The 14775-nt window shown below is 48.9% G+C and overlaps 2 protein-coding genes across 3 annotated transcripts in view; one reads left to right on the top strand and one right to left on the bottom strand.

Moving 5' to 3' along the window:
• The window catches only part of ATCAY (ATCAY kinesin light chain interacting caytaxin), a 28347-nt gene extending 19744 nt beyond the window's left edge, over window positions 1-8603 (bottom strand). The window contains exons 1-3 of one of the 2 annotated variants that reach the window (XM_081136824.1): window positions 7860-8218; window positions 6038-6106; window positions 5085-5202 (exon numbers count right to left, since the gene is read on the bottom strand). In XM_081136824.1, coding sequence (XP_080992950.1) covers window positions 5085-5161 — 77 coding nt within the window. In that variant the 5' untranslated portion in view covers window positions 5162-5202; window positions 6038-6106; window positions 7860-8218. Of the gene's footprint in view, window positions 1-5084; window positions 5203-6037; window positions 6107-7859 lie in introns of both variants that reach the window. The other variant, XM_081136823.1, reaches the window with a different exon arrangement.
• Window positions 8604-14519: 5916 nt separating this feature from the next.
• Window positions 14520-14775, top strand: part of ZFR2 (zinc finger RNA binding protein 2) — a 40868-nt gene continuing 40612 nt past the window's right edge. The window contains exon 1 of the mRNA XM_081136800.1: window positions 14520-14597. The gene's annotated coding sequence lies outside the window, so the exon portion shown is untranslated. The remainder of the gene's footprint in view (window positions 14598-14775) is intronic.

Below are 14775 nucleotides of genomic sequence, written 5' to 3'. Positions count from 1 at the left end.
AGTTAATAATATTATATACAACAATAAATACAATAATATAAATACATAGTATATATGTAATGAAAACCACTGGTCCTTTTTTTTTTTTTTTTAAGAACCCTGATTGATACAAGAGGGAAGGAAGAGGAAAAAGAGGGAAACAGATGAACAAAGCAGATGGTGATAATTGCAACAAGGGAAATAAGCAAGATAAAGGAAGAGGAGGGGCAGGGGGCAGTTACAGGGTGGTCAGGGAAGGCCTCAATGAGCAGATGACTTTTGAGTGGAGACTGAAAGAAAGAGGTTGGCATCATGGGAAGACTGAGGGAAGGGCATTCCAGATGAAAGGCACAGGAGGCGCAAAGGCCCTAAGGACGAATAAAGTTAGTGAGTCCTACGAACAGATCAGAAAGCAGACCAAGGTGTGAGGAGCAGAGAGACCAATGAGGGAGTGGGAGTGCATGGAGAATGTGGGTGGGCAGGGAGGGCCAGGGGAGGTGCTGTCTTGGGGATGGGAGAAGGTCATGAGGCTGAGGCACCTGGCACAGCCCCCAGAATGCAATGTATATTCAATAAATGTTCCAGATTATGCTGGACAACTGGAGAAGCTGACTCAGCAGGACTCCAGACTCCTTGGAGGAAAGCCCACAGCTTCCTGAGAAAGGCAGAACAAATACCCATCCTGCTGGTTCACAGGGCTGTGGCTTTCAAGACCAGGTGAGACCTTGTTATTTCCCCAAGTCCCAGGAAAACCTCAAGTTATGCAGAGCTAAAGCCCTACCATGAACCTGAAGTGGATCCAGAAGGCTCTCTGTAGAGCTTGCTCTCAGGGATGGGCAACCCATGGAAAAAGCGGGGCTCCCCTTAATATGCAAGGCATACAGTGTGGCTTTATCCTTCTGTAGTGGGGTGAGTTGTGTCATCCCTGAAAGGTAATTCAGTTACTAACCCCCAGTGCCTGGGAATGTGATCTGTTTGGAAACAGGGTCTTTGCAGATGTAATTAAGTTGGGGTCATTCTGGATTGTGGGGGCCCTGAACCCAGTGAGTGCTGTACTTATAAAGAAGGAGAAGAAAATTTGCACACAGACACTCAGACGAGAAGTCCATGTGAGGATGGAGGCAGAAGTTAAAGTGATGTGTCCACAAGCCAGGGGATGTCAAGGATTGCCAGCAGGCACCAGAAGCTGGAAGAGGCAGGAAGGATCCTCCCCTTAGAGCCTTTAGAGGGAGTAGGGCCCCACTGGCACCTTGATTTTGGACGCCTAGCCTCTAGAACTGTTGTCTTAAGCCACCCAGTTTTTGGTACTTTGCTATGGCAGCTCTAGGAAACTCATTCACCGTCTCAGTGTGAAATCAAAATCCCTCACCTGGGCAGCCCTCAGGATGTGGCATCTGTGAACCCTCCACCCTCATACCAGTGATCTAGCTGGGCTTTCATACTGCATTCCCTACCATGCCAAAGTCTTCTTTGCCCCAGTGCCATTGCACATCTTGTTCCATCTGCCTAGAGCACTGCTTCTTGCTTTTAGATATTTTGTTAAGTTTGGGACTGTAGCAGAATAAAACTTTATAAGCAAACAAAACCCATAGCCACTCGGCTGATGCACCAGTCAGACATCTAATCCTGCACCTGCCTCTCCCTAGCTGAGTCCCTGATCAAGCCCTTCTCTACCCTGGTTCTCAGTTTCTCCACTCAATCTTCCTTCAGTCCCTCAACCTGCTTCTGGTGGCCTCAGGGCCTTTACATGTGTTGCTCTCTCTGCTCGGAATGCTCAGCCTCTACCTGGCCAGACCCCACCCAGGAACTCTCCAAGGGAACACTGGGCTGTAAGGTTAAATGGAACAGACTGTGAGTGCCCCATGAGGACGGCTGTAATGTTCTCCACGTGTCCCCAGTGTTTCACCCAAGGCCTGGCATACAGTTGGTGCAGATCATTAGATTGAATTAATGGAGAAAACAAGGCAGCGAGATAGATAATCCCCAGACTGCCCTCAGCTCAGGCTCCATAGGAATCTGCAGAAGCGAGGAAGTGAAGGAAGAGACTGCGAGATAACGGCAGCAGGAGGGGACTGTGGGCACAAGGCAATCACTCCGACACCCATCGAGAAGCTTGAAGACGCCCCCGGGAAGGGCTCATTGAGCTGGAAGGAACAGAATTGTGGGTTGTCTGGCACCAGACAGAGGTGCTTATGTTGAGATGCAGCTGGACGCAGTATCAAGGAGCTGCACTCATTTCTTCCAGAATGAGGAAGACAGAAGCCTTGGCAAAGGCACACTCATGACCCAGGGCCGCACAGCGAGGCCACTATCTTGCAAACACTGAACTACTGAAAAGGGAGAGGGACCCTCTGCAGCTGGGGAAAACTCACTTGAAATTCACATTTGCAGCTGCAATCAGTCCCATTTTTGTCTCCAGGATGCTTGGGAGAGGGGCTGGCTATTTTTTAAAATATTGGTGGGGGAGGGGCAGAAAAAGGTACTGGAGTGAACAAGATACAAGCTAATAGGAACAATACTGAGGTGACAATGACTTTGCACAGCTGTCATCCTTTAGACAGACCGTCTTAGCTGTCTAGCCCCACAGGCCTCATTGAGTTCTCACAACTCACTGAGCCAGGGATGATTGCTCCTATTTTACAGATAGGAAAAGTGAGGCACAAAAATGTTGGAAGAGTTGCCTGAGGTGGCCTAGCAAGCCTGTTGGGGTTTGAATCAGAAAGTTCTCAAAGTCCAGACCCAGGAGTGCTTTGGTCTCAGCAGAGGCCAGAGATGTTAAAACTGGTGAAGACCCTTTGGGCACCCGGCGCTTGGTGCTGGAAGGAACCTACTGAGATCACCCCATCCAATTTCACCTTTTACATGGGAGAAACCAGACCCTCCGTACCAGGAACAAGTGACTGCTCTCAAAGCCAGTTCTCGTCCACTTTAGAGCATTTTTAACTACATCAGGACTTCCTTGCTAGAAAACGATCCTTAATTTGCCCAAACTGCCAAGTCTGGGTGTCATGAGACCCCTTACCCAGACATTAGCTCTTCCTATCTTATGGAGTTGAAGAGAAAGACCTCCAGGAGGGAATGTGGAGAGGAAAGAACATTCTAAAGGTGAAAGGACAGGAGGTCGGCCCCAATGCAGTGGCCATCTCTTTCCCAAAATACTTGAATTCCTGAAGACAAACCCCTGTAGACGACAGTACTAGGCAGACAAGAGATTCTCAGCACTTCTGAGAACTGGCACTTCTCGCTATAAAGAGCCACACACACCTGTGCAAAATATAGACTGAAAATGACTAGCTCTGGGAAAGGGCTAAATTCAGATTCAAGTAGGGCTGATGCCCTCCACATCACAGGCTCTACTAAGACACAGTTATAGGGAGCTCGGGACCTCTCCCACAAGCCCGTTTAACTTTTGAACGGGACCGGTTGTAAAAAGTATATATTACGTCCACATATTCTATATACTGGACTCAAACCTGCATCCCTGTCATGCTTGTTGTTCATCAGCCTCGTTTCTGCCCTCAGCACCTTTGCCAACTGAGATTTCTGGAGCTGGAGATCCTCCTCAGTCTCTTTTCCAGGGTAAACATGTTCTATCTCTTTGGGGGTAAAGTCCTTGTATTAAATGGAGAGGGAGATGAGTGGTTGTATCCAACCAATAAATTAGGGGAGCCTGGCTGAAGATATTTTCCCTTATGTAAGCAATGCCTTGCTGGAGGAGAAAACAGAGAGAGAGAGAGGGAGGGAGGGAGCGAGATGGAGGGAGGGAGGAGGGGAGAGAGAGAGAGGCAGGCCTGGTGGCTCATGCGTGTCAGCAGTGGATGCTCAGGGCTTTCTTCCTACTTGTTTTTATTCCTTCTGGTGACTGTCATTCATTCACCTTATCTACTGAGCACCGACTGTATGCCAGGCTCTGTCCTCATGCTGGCATACACCAAAGGCCCCTGCTCTAGGGTTCCTTTTGGGGAAAATAGACTTCAAACAAGATAAATATATACAATATTTGGGGTAGGAGATAGTATGAGTCTCCTACAGCTGCTGTAACAAACTAGCACAAACTTAGTGGCTTAAACCAACACAGATGTATTCTCTTATGATTCTAGGGGCCAGAAATAAATGTAAAATCAGTTTCACTGGGCTGAAGGCAAGGTGTGAGCAAGACTAGTTTCTTCTGGAGGCTCTAGGGGAGAATCTGTTTACTGTTTTTTTCCAGTTTCCAGAGGTGCTTGCATCCCTTGGTTCATGGCCCCTTTCTCCCATGACTACATCTGTTACTTCCATCATCGTAGCTCCTACTTCTGTAGTCAAGTATCCGTCTGTCTTCCTCTTATAAGGACCCCTGTGACGACACTGAGGACCAACCTAGATAATCCAGGATCATCTCATTTTAAGATCCTTAATTTAATCACATTTTCAAAGTGCCTTTTGCCATTAAGGGAACATTCTCCAGGTTCCAGTGGTAAGGATGTTGGGTATCTTTGGGTGCCATTATTCAGGAACTTGGGAGGGGGTAAAAAAGGAACCAAGAGGTCTTCTTTGAGCAGGTGGCCTGTGGCAGAGATCTGAAGGAGGTGAAGGAGGCATGGGTGTCTGGGGAAGAGCATTCCAGGCAGAGAGAACAGCTAGTACAAAGTCTGAAAATCAGAGGCAGCCGGGCATGGGCAAGAAACTGGAAGGAAGCTACTGGGGCTGGAGAGACATGAAGGGGACAGAGAATGATGGGAGTGAGCTCAAAGAAGCAGGTGGAATCTGAACACCGGATTCTCTGTAAGATGGGTATTTGCCCCAGGGGTTTAAGCAGGGGTATGACACAGTGTCTCTGGCTGCTGCAGGTAAAAATACACTATCACCTGATTCATGGAAACCCAGGTAAGACTACTGTAATATTCCATAAGATGGGTTTTCAAGAATGTTTAGAATTCTTAAAGTAGTGTGGAAATGGGAGCTTGCTTGGAGCAGGGGATGGGGTGGAAATCAATCTTAAATAATACAGCAAATATTCGTTATGGGCCTGGACTGGTCAACTGGCAGTGTCTCCTGCACGCTACCTTGGAGAAGTGCTGGACCCACTCCCCCCACAGCTGACACAGAGACCTGGGGAGCTATACCTGGGAAGACCTTCATCCTGCCATTCATCCTTCACATCCACGTTTTCCATCCGGAGTGTGGCTTCTGTTGTCCCCATAGGATCTGAGAAGAGGCACCGGCTTGAAGCAGGGATGAATTCTGAAGGAAAGCCATGGATGGAGGTTTCACTGGACAGTCATCATAATAACACCCCCTCCCCATGTTCAGCATTTTAGATCCATCTGCAAAGAGCTCTTGCATCTATCATTTTATTGAATCATTGCCCGACCCCATGAGGCTTCCCATTTCACAGGTCAGAAAATAGAGGCATAGAGACCTAAGAACACCCATGTGGGTCTGAAGTGTGAACCCAGGTGAGAGACTGAGGCTCCAGCTACAAGCTCCCCTCCCTCTAAAACTCTGAAATCCACCTTCCCCAGGGCTCATCATCCGGTCATTACCTTAGACTTCAACTGGGAAGCCATAAAGCAATTAAATTCATTTATACTAAAGTGTTGATGACTGATATACTTAAGCTTTCTTGCTGGGATTGATGCTTTCAAATAAGACCTGGTCATCCCCAACCCATCTCTATCTGCTTCAGGCCACCTACCCTGCCCCTCTGTCCCTTTGTCCTTCTCTGTCCCCCACTCCCAAAGAAGCAAATCCTGACAACTTGCTGACCTGAGGGCTACCGAAGATAGTGTGGAAAGTGACAGGGGTTGGAAGTCAGGATCATAATTATTACCAAGCACAAAATGCCAGTTTTGTTTTCCTTGTTCTAGGAGCTGGCTGGGGGCAGGGGCAGGGTGGACACAGCACTCTAGGTGATGGCTTAAGTGCTGGGCTGTCTGGGAGCAGAGTGAGCTGCTGAGTGAGATTGAATTTGGGTATACCTTGGGGCATGGCAGACTCTCAGGTCATTCACCTCTTCAGGCCTCAGTTTCCCTGTCTAGAAATGAAAGAGTTGTGCTAGAAATAATCTCGATGATACCTTTTGGGCAGGATCTTTAATAGTTTCTTGGGATTTTTTAATCATCACCTGAGGATATTTCTTCCATTGCTTTTCAGAGAGAGTAGAAGGGAGAGAGAGAGAAAGAGAGAGAAGAGAGAGAGACACATCGGTTGGTTGTTTCTCGCAAGCGCTACAACCAGGGCCAAGGATGGAGCTTGCAACCAAGGTAAGTGCCCTTGACAGGAATCGAACTTGAAACCTTTCAGTCCAAGGGCGAATGCTCTAACCAATGAGCCAGACTGGCTGGGGCACATTCCAGGATCTTATGACTCAATTGACACCACAGGTTCTGTGCTTTTTAAACCAGTGGTTCTCCACTGGGGGGAATTCTGATACCCCCCAGCCCCACCCCTAGGGGACACATGGCAATATTTGGAGGCATTTTTGGTTGTCACAACTGGAGGGGACTGCTCCTGGGATTGAAAGATGGGGGCCAGGGATGATTCTCAACACCCTAGAGTGTCCAGGATATTATGCTCTGGCCCCAAAAGTCTATAGATCTGAGATTGAGAACCACTGTTTTAATCTGCAGGTTTGTAAAAGGACTTCAGGCATGGGTTTGGCTGTCATTATAGAGGACCTACCGTGTCATTGCATCCCATCCTCCAAACAGCTCCTGTGTTGTTATCCTCACTTGCTAGCACCTAAGTTCCTCCACCTCCAGCCAGCCCCTCACCTTCCCTGACGCCCAGCTGCCCCTCTGCAGAGCTGGTGCATGGCTAACAGTTCAGGTGTGACATCCAAAGCCCCACCCACACTGAGCCACCATCCCTGGAAAGAGTGGGTCTGCATTTGGGATCTTGGCTCAGAGAGGGAGAGCCCAGAAGAAGCCTGAGACAGGTGAGGCCCAGGCAGGGAGGGAGGGGGTGGCTACAATTAAAACCCCTTTCCCACTTCTGTGAGAGTTTCTCACTCGATTCTTTTTACTGTCCTCAATGTCGTCATTCATTCATGGAGGAGGGACAGTGAGACGCAGTATGAAAAAAAAAAAAAATCTTCCTGCCAGTGCAGGCAACCACCACCCAAACCTTACTGCAAGTGAAAGTTCACGCCAATGGAAATTCATTTCCTATCTGAAGGGAGTGGTTTTCTGCGTCAGTTTTCTTTATCCTGAGCTGGGTGTGACCTCAGCCCCTAGGAAGGACCCCGCCCCCACATACACACATACCTACAGCCCAGACCTTGAAGCCACACACGTCGCCCCAAGATCCTCTAAATGTGGGTGTGGGTAGCCCCCCCCCCCAATAGGCCCTGTCCCCTCCCACTCTCCTATCCTGACTTCACATTTAAGAGTGGCAGATAAGGCAAAGGCTGGGATAGCTGAGAAGTGTCCCCTTGCGCCGTGGTGCCCATCACATTCAAGTTCAGAGAGAGAGGGAGGAATCTCTTCAAACCTCCCCCTTCCTCCCACCCCTAGGCAAGCCTTTATGTACACATCTCTCAAATCCTTTTTCCAGATCGCTCCCCGTGTTATAAATAGGAAAGGCACAGAGGTGGGAGGTGGATATTTTGGTCTCTTAGGAAGCGTCCCAGAGAGGGGCTGAGGGTTTTATCTGCCTAATCTCCAAACCCGTCCTGAAAATCGTGCGCCTCTCTGCTTCCAGGTGAGCGATGGGCATGGAGAGGGAGCTGTGGGTGTGAATGTGGGCGGAAGGAAAAATGGATGGGTTCCCACCCAAAGAGTCAGGACCCCGATTCTTTGCTCCCACCAGCCCCCTCAGCCCCAAAGGGGGTTTGCAGCAGCAGAAGTCTGGGGCACCCCTCCTGGGCAGAGTGGGGGGGAAATGAAACGTGGACTCACCTCCGCCGGTAGGGCTGCTTCGCGAGGCCTCCCTGGTTATGCGCAGACAAAGGCGAGCCCCGCGCCGCGGCAGCCCCGCATCCCCGGTCCTCCCGGCCGGTCCCGGGCTCTCAGAGCGCCCAGAGGAGATGCGCGCAGGGGGGGCTCTGCATCCAAGCAAGGTGACCCGCGCGAGCGGCGGGCGCGGAGGCGCTTTTGTCCAGGGCTGGGAGAGCTCGCAGCTAGCTGTCGGCTCCCCCTCGCTCGGCCGCAGCGGCGGCCGCCGTCATCCTCGCAGCCTGCGCCGCTAAGGTATTTTCTTCTTTGCAGCTGTCAGAGGCGCGGCTTCCTTCGGACGGTTAATTACGCTGCTTTTGTGTGCCGGGTGGGTCGGGGGGGGCAGGGCTGACCAGAAAGCACAGCCCCCTGCCGGAATCCGGGGCTCTCCATTGGCTGGGAGGGAGCATTTCCAAGAGCCTCGCCAGCCGCAGGAGCGGAAATGATTTTCTGATGGCGCATCACGGATTTAAAAACAAAACAAGGGACAAATAAATAAATAAATGGCGCCAATGGCCTCATTCCTTGGATTAAGAGGAAAGGAGGGAGGAAACGAAATCCTCAGGACCCCATTCATGGGTCCCTCAGCCGGCCACTCCCTATTGATTGAGTCCCGTGCCAAGGACCGGGATGTGTGCTGGGGAGAAAAATCTCAGGCACGTTTGCAAGGTGCCACCCAGGGAAAGGCGCTCCTTGCAGTTGTGCACTGCGGTGACCTTGTCCTGGAGGACTTCAGAGGACTGTAGAATGATGCTATAGAGTTAACAGTGAATCCTCTGAAATCAGACCAGAAGTGTGGGTTTGAGCCCTGGATCCGCCTCAGTTTCCTCACCTGCGAAATGGAAAAATGGTAGTGGTGTTTCAGCATTTAATGAGATAATGCACCGAGAACACTTGGTGCAGGAGCATGAGAAAGGCTCTATACATATTTCTTGCTTACTGTTTACAGAAGCTGGGAGAGAGGCCAGGAATGGATTCTCCCTCACAGCCTCCAGGAGGAGCCATCCCTGCAGACACCTTGATTTTGGACTCCTGGTCTCCAAAACTGTGAGAGAATAAATTTCTATGATTTTGAGCCTCCTAGTTTGTAGTACTTTGTTATGGCAGCCCCAGGAAACTAATCCGTGACCCCAAGTAGGGACTGGTAGGAACTTATGCTTCTTCTTCTCTCCAGCCTTAATCACTACAGTGGTTTTTGCCTGTTCTGTGAACACATCAAGTTTATTCCCACCACAGGACCCTTCCACGTGCTGTTCCCTCTGCCAGGAATGTTCTTCCCCCAAATGTTCACATTGTTCAGGTGTCATCTCAGAAGTAATCTCTTCAGAGAGCCTTTCACCCCCTACTTTGCCTCCTACTCCATCACCCTCCATCCCATTGCCCAGCTGATTTTTTAAGTATATATATATTTAAATTGTGGTACAATACACACAACATAAAATTTGCCACTTTAACCATTTTCAAGTAAGTATAGAGTTCAATGGCATTAAATACATTACATTGTTGTGGAACCATCCCCACTATCTAGTTCCAGAACTTTTTTATCACCCTAAATGGAAATCCCATCACCATTAAGCCCTCCCTCAATCCCCCTCCCCAGCCCCTGGCACCCATGAATCCACTTTCCTTCTCTGTGGGTTTGCCTGTTCTGGACATTTCATATAAATGGAATCACACACTACATGGCCTTTTGTGTCTGGCTTCTCTCACTAAGCATCATGTTTTCAAGTTTCATCCACATGTACCGTGTGTCAGAGCTTCACTCCTTTTCATGGCTGAGTAATATTCCAGTGTGTGGCTGGACCATGTTGTGTTTATCCATTCACCAGTTGTTGGATACTTGGGTTGTTTTACTTTTTTGGTTATTGTGAATAGTGCTGCAGTCAAAATGGGTGTATATGTACTTATTGAGAAACCTGATGATTTTTTTCACAGCACTTCCCACTACTTGAAATGATTTACTTGTTTTTTTGTTTATTGTCTGACCCCCCCCCCCTTTATTAGACTATACATTTCAAGGAAGATGAGATTTAGTTGGTCCTGTTCACTGCAATGTTCCCTGCAGAGGATAGCTGCACCTGGCACAAAGGAGATGTTTGGGAAATGCAGGTAGAACACATGAATGCTGGTTCCTATCATGGATACCACACAGCACGATTGTGTGGCTGCCTCCCTCACAGCGTCAGCCTATGTGCCCCTCCAAGCCAAAGGCATAAAGGCAACTGTCCCACAGCAGAGGAAGAGGGGAACCCAGAGCCTCTAGCACAAGATCTGGACTTTGCACCTCCTGGCTAAAGGAACTGGAGCTCTGGGAAAAGACTCTCGTGTTAACTGAGTGGGAAATCCAGATCAGGCCAGTGCTGGGCACTGGGGTCAGAAACACGAATAAGACTTTACTTTCATAGGACTCCCATTATGAGAAACAGATGGGAAAAGGAGTCTGGGCTGGTTTAGAGACATTTTGAAGCAGATATCACGGGGTGGTGATGATGTGAGTTAGATCCCGAGGATTGAGTACGAGTTGGAAGAATGGAAAAGGGGAGAAAGGCGTTCTGGACAGAGGGCTGTTTGAAAAGCCCGGCCCCTCCCGAGGAGAGAGAGCACTGGGAGCTGTCCGTGGTGCTGCAGCCGAGGCGCCCAACCCCAGATTCAAGCTTAGCACTGGTCTGGTGCATTTTAAATTGCAGTTAAAATATGCCCAACATAAAATTTACTATTCTGATCATTTTAAGTGTAAGGTTAAGTGGCATTAATTACATTCTCAATGTGCAACCATCACCACCATCCATCTCCTGAACTTTTTCGTCTTCCCAACCTGAACCTCTGCCCCGTTAAATACTAACTCCCAATCCCATTCTGCAGTCCCCCATAATGTAAGCTTCAGGAGATCAGAGATGCTGCAGTTTGTTATTATTGAATCTCTAATTCTTAGACCAGTATATATCACTGGGAAGCGATTCTGCTTCCCCCCCCCAGGACATTTGGTAATGTCTGGGGACATTTTTGGTTATCACAACTTGGGAGATGTGAGTGATACTGGCATTGAGCAGGTAGAGACCAGAGATGCTGCTCAACACCCTATAATTCACAGGACAGCCCTCCACAATAGAGAAGTATCTGGACCCAAGTATCAATGGCGCTGAGGCTGAGAAACCTGCCCTAGAGGAATGCCTGAAATATAGTCAGTTCTCAGGAAAGTTTATTAAGACATTGAAATTGTTAAACCTCCTCAAGTCTCATTTTCCTGGTTTGCAAAGGGGATTAATACAAGTATAGTCGACCCTCATTATTTGTTTTTTCCTTAGTTGTGAATTTGCCTACTGGCTGAAACTTATTTGTAACCCCCAAATCAATATTCAAGGTGCTCTCAGGGTCATTTGCAGGCAGCCCAGAGGGGTAAACAATTTGAGGGCACGTTCCCACCTTCAGTGGGACAAGATGATGATCTATATTCTTATTCCAGGCCAGGCTGTAAACAACTTTCCTTTTCAGGGCTTATTTTATGCTATGCTTTTGCATTTTTGTGTTTGTTGGTGGTGATTTCCATTTATAATGATCCCCATTCATGGCGTTGAAGAGCCGTCTAGTGTTTCTAAGCACAAGTAGGCTGAGATGTGCCTTACAAAGAAGGTATGAGTATTATATAAGCTTGGTTCTGGTACGAGTTATAGTGCTAAGGGCTGTGATGTCAATGTTAAGGAATCACGATGTATATTAAATAAGGTCTCTTTAAACAAACGTACACATAAAACAAGGTGATGTATCGATCAGTTGATAAAAATGTTGTGACCGGAGGCTCACAGGAACCCAACCCTGTATTTCCCCTATGAGCAGTGGTTCAGTGTTTGCTCTTCAGTGTTTGCACTGACTTTATAGAACAGAACTGCTGCCGGTAATGAGAACTGACTGTGTCTACTTCCCAGGGCTATTGTGAGGACTAGGTAAGATTGTGCAGGTAAAGCATTTAGCACAATGCTTGTAGTCAATAACCAGAAAAGGGATATTATGTAATTCAGGGAAAACAATTAAAACAGCTCTGCTTTTGTAGAAAGCATGCGGCCTTCATTATCTAGTTAAAACTGCAGAGAATTGGAGGAAGGTCATAATTACCACACTGGACTTTAGCCAGCACATGGCTGGAGAACTGTGTTTGGCTGACCCAGTAGATCATTCCTTGAGGCTACATATGGTCATAAAGACACAAATGGAAGAATGCCATCCACTAAATCACCCATACGGCTTTCCTTGGCACCCTGGGCTTGCCATGGTTTCTGTCCAAGAATTAAGTCGCCCCTGCTTGTTTAAATTAAGGGGCAAAAGAACATCACCCCAACACACTGAGTAAATTTTTTTTGGTTGTTTTTTTTTTGCCTTTTAAAAAGTTAAGTTTTAAAAATTTGAAATAATTTTAGAATCACACATTGTTGTAAGAAATAACACAGAGAGATCCCATGTACCCTTCCCCCCTCCATGTTACCTAATGGTAGTGTCTGACAAATTACAGTATAATAGCACTATACTTAAAAAAAAAAATTTTTTTTTTAATCCTCACCCAAGGATATTTTTTCCATTGCTTTTCAGAAAGAGTGGAAGGGAGAGAGAGAGAAACATCGATGTGAGAGACACATTGATTGGTTGTCTCCCTCACATGCCCCGACCAGGACTGGGGATTGAGCCTGCAACTGAGGTATGTGCCCTCGACCAGAATCAAACCCTGGACCCTTCAGTCCACCAGCTGATGCTCTAACCACTGAGCAAAACAAGCTAGGGCACTATTGCTTTTAATACAGTCAAGAGTCAAAACACTTCCATCACCCCAGGATCCCTCATGTTGCCATTTTATAGCCACTCTCCATCTCCCTGTCCCCATGTCCTTAACCCCTGGAAATCACAAATGTCTATTCCTAGTTCAGTTAGTTAGAGCATTGCTCCAGATATGCCAAGGTCTGCAGGTTCAATGCCCTGTCAGGGCATATACAGGAATCAACCAATGAATGCATAAATGAGTGAAACAACAAATCAATTTTGTTCCCCCCCCTCAAATTAATCAATCAATAAAAAAGAGTTTATTCCGTGTTATTGCCAAGTATTCCATTGATATGAAATGTCTCGAGCAGGCAAATCTATAGAGACAGAAAGCAAACTAGTGATTGCCAGGGGCTGGGGGAGGGGGAGGGGGAGTGACTGATGGTTACAGGGTTTCTTCTTGGGATGATAAAAATGTTCTGGAGTTAGTGGTGATGGTTGCACAACTCTGTGACAGTACTAAAAACCATTGCCTTGCACACATTAAATAGATGAATTGTTATGGTATGTGAGTTATATCTCAATAAAGTTATTAACCAAAAAAATACCAGACTTGTAATTAATAGTTTGGTTGTGATCTGCTTTCCTGATTCAAAGTTCCTGAGAACTGGTACCATGTCAGTCTTGCTCACCCCCCCCCCCCCCCCCCCCCCCCCCCCCCCCCCCCCCCCCCCCGCGCGATGACTTGGTTTGTGTCAACTGATGGTCATTGGCGTCAAATCTACAGCAACAGGAATCTCCAATTGGGGTGCAGTGAAGAAGGAAACTTTATTCAGTGCAAAACAGCTCAGTTGTGATATAGCATGGCTGTGAAAACAGCACAGCCTATGAGGCAGCCCTGGGGCCAGACCCTCTCTGGCCAGACACCTCTGCTCCCCTCCTTGCTGGCCTGCCTGGAACCCCTGTTTCAGCTCGGCCAGGGAGCAGCTCTGACGGAAAGGAAAAACGAGCTCTCTCAGCCAAGGGGAAGCTGGCTTATATGAACAGAAGTCCCCACCCCTGGTCCCTGATTGGTCTATCCTCATGCAAATGAGGCCAACTCCTCACAGTTTGGTCCAAAAGGCACTGTCCTGATTGGTCAGAATAGAGCCACTGTGGTTGGTCACAGCTGCAGAGCTCTGATTGGATGGAGAAAGACTAATCCTATTGGTTATAATAAGATCCCAGGAACTCCTTTATAAGGGCTTAGAAAGCAGGCGCCCATCGCAGGCTGGTGGTTCAGCGCAGGCTTCTTTCTGGAGTGTAGTTTGGGTGAGAGGCCTTGTGTAGAAGTGGCTGCTAGGCTTTGTTTTTTTTAGCCCAGTTAGCCACCAGAAGCCCTTCTTAGTAGGTATCTTCTCTCTCAGGGTCCACACCTGTAATAGGTAGGTCAAGAAGGAGGCGCGAGGCAGAGAACCCCCAAAGCTCAGTGGTTAAAGGAAGGCGGAGCTCCAAGAAGGGGCTGGGCTTGAAGCAAGGGGCGGGGCTTGAGCCCAGACTCCCCACCTTTGGGTGGCCAAACAGTAAGGACTCTGGTCTGGGGCGTAGAGCTGGGCTCAAGCAGAGACTCCGGATGTGGAGCAGGATGAGGGGTCTCTCTATATGGGGCGGGCCTGGGCGTTGGGTGGGGTCCGAGCCAAGGTCCTCGGATGCAGAGCAGTCGGAGGGACGGCAGGGTTCCGAGTAAGCCGCGGGGCTCGAGGCACAGTCAACCCCTCAGACGCGGAGACGGAAGGGAGGGGGCGGGAGCCTCGCGAGGGGGGCGGGGCCTGGGGCGCTTGGCGGGACGCTAGCGACACGCGGCACGGCTGACGTCACGCCATGAGGCCCCGCCCCTCCTCACCTCAGGCTTGGAGACGTCAGGATGGCGGCGGGGAGCTCTTCGGGCCTCGCGCACTGCGCCAGCGCGCAGTACAGGTAAAGGCCTACCCGTTGCCCCGCACCCCGAGTACCCGCGGGTCGGCGTCTTGGTCGGAATTGGGCGGGCTGCGGGCTGGGGATCTGCTCTGGCTAAGAGGGCCGCGGCCCCGAGTTGTGCCTGTGAGGGGGAGAACTGAGGTGCTCCTGGCGTGGGAGGAGGGGTCCCTGGGCTCGT

This window comes from Miniopterus schreibersii, assembly GCF_964146895.1.
Source record: "Miniopterus schreibersii genome assembly, chromosome: 4".
NCBI lineage: Eukaryota > Metazoa > Chordata > Mammalia > Chiroptera > Miniopteridae > Miniopterus > Miniopterus schreibersii.
This window is presented reverse-complemented; position numbering and strand designations above follow the sequence as displayed.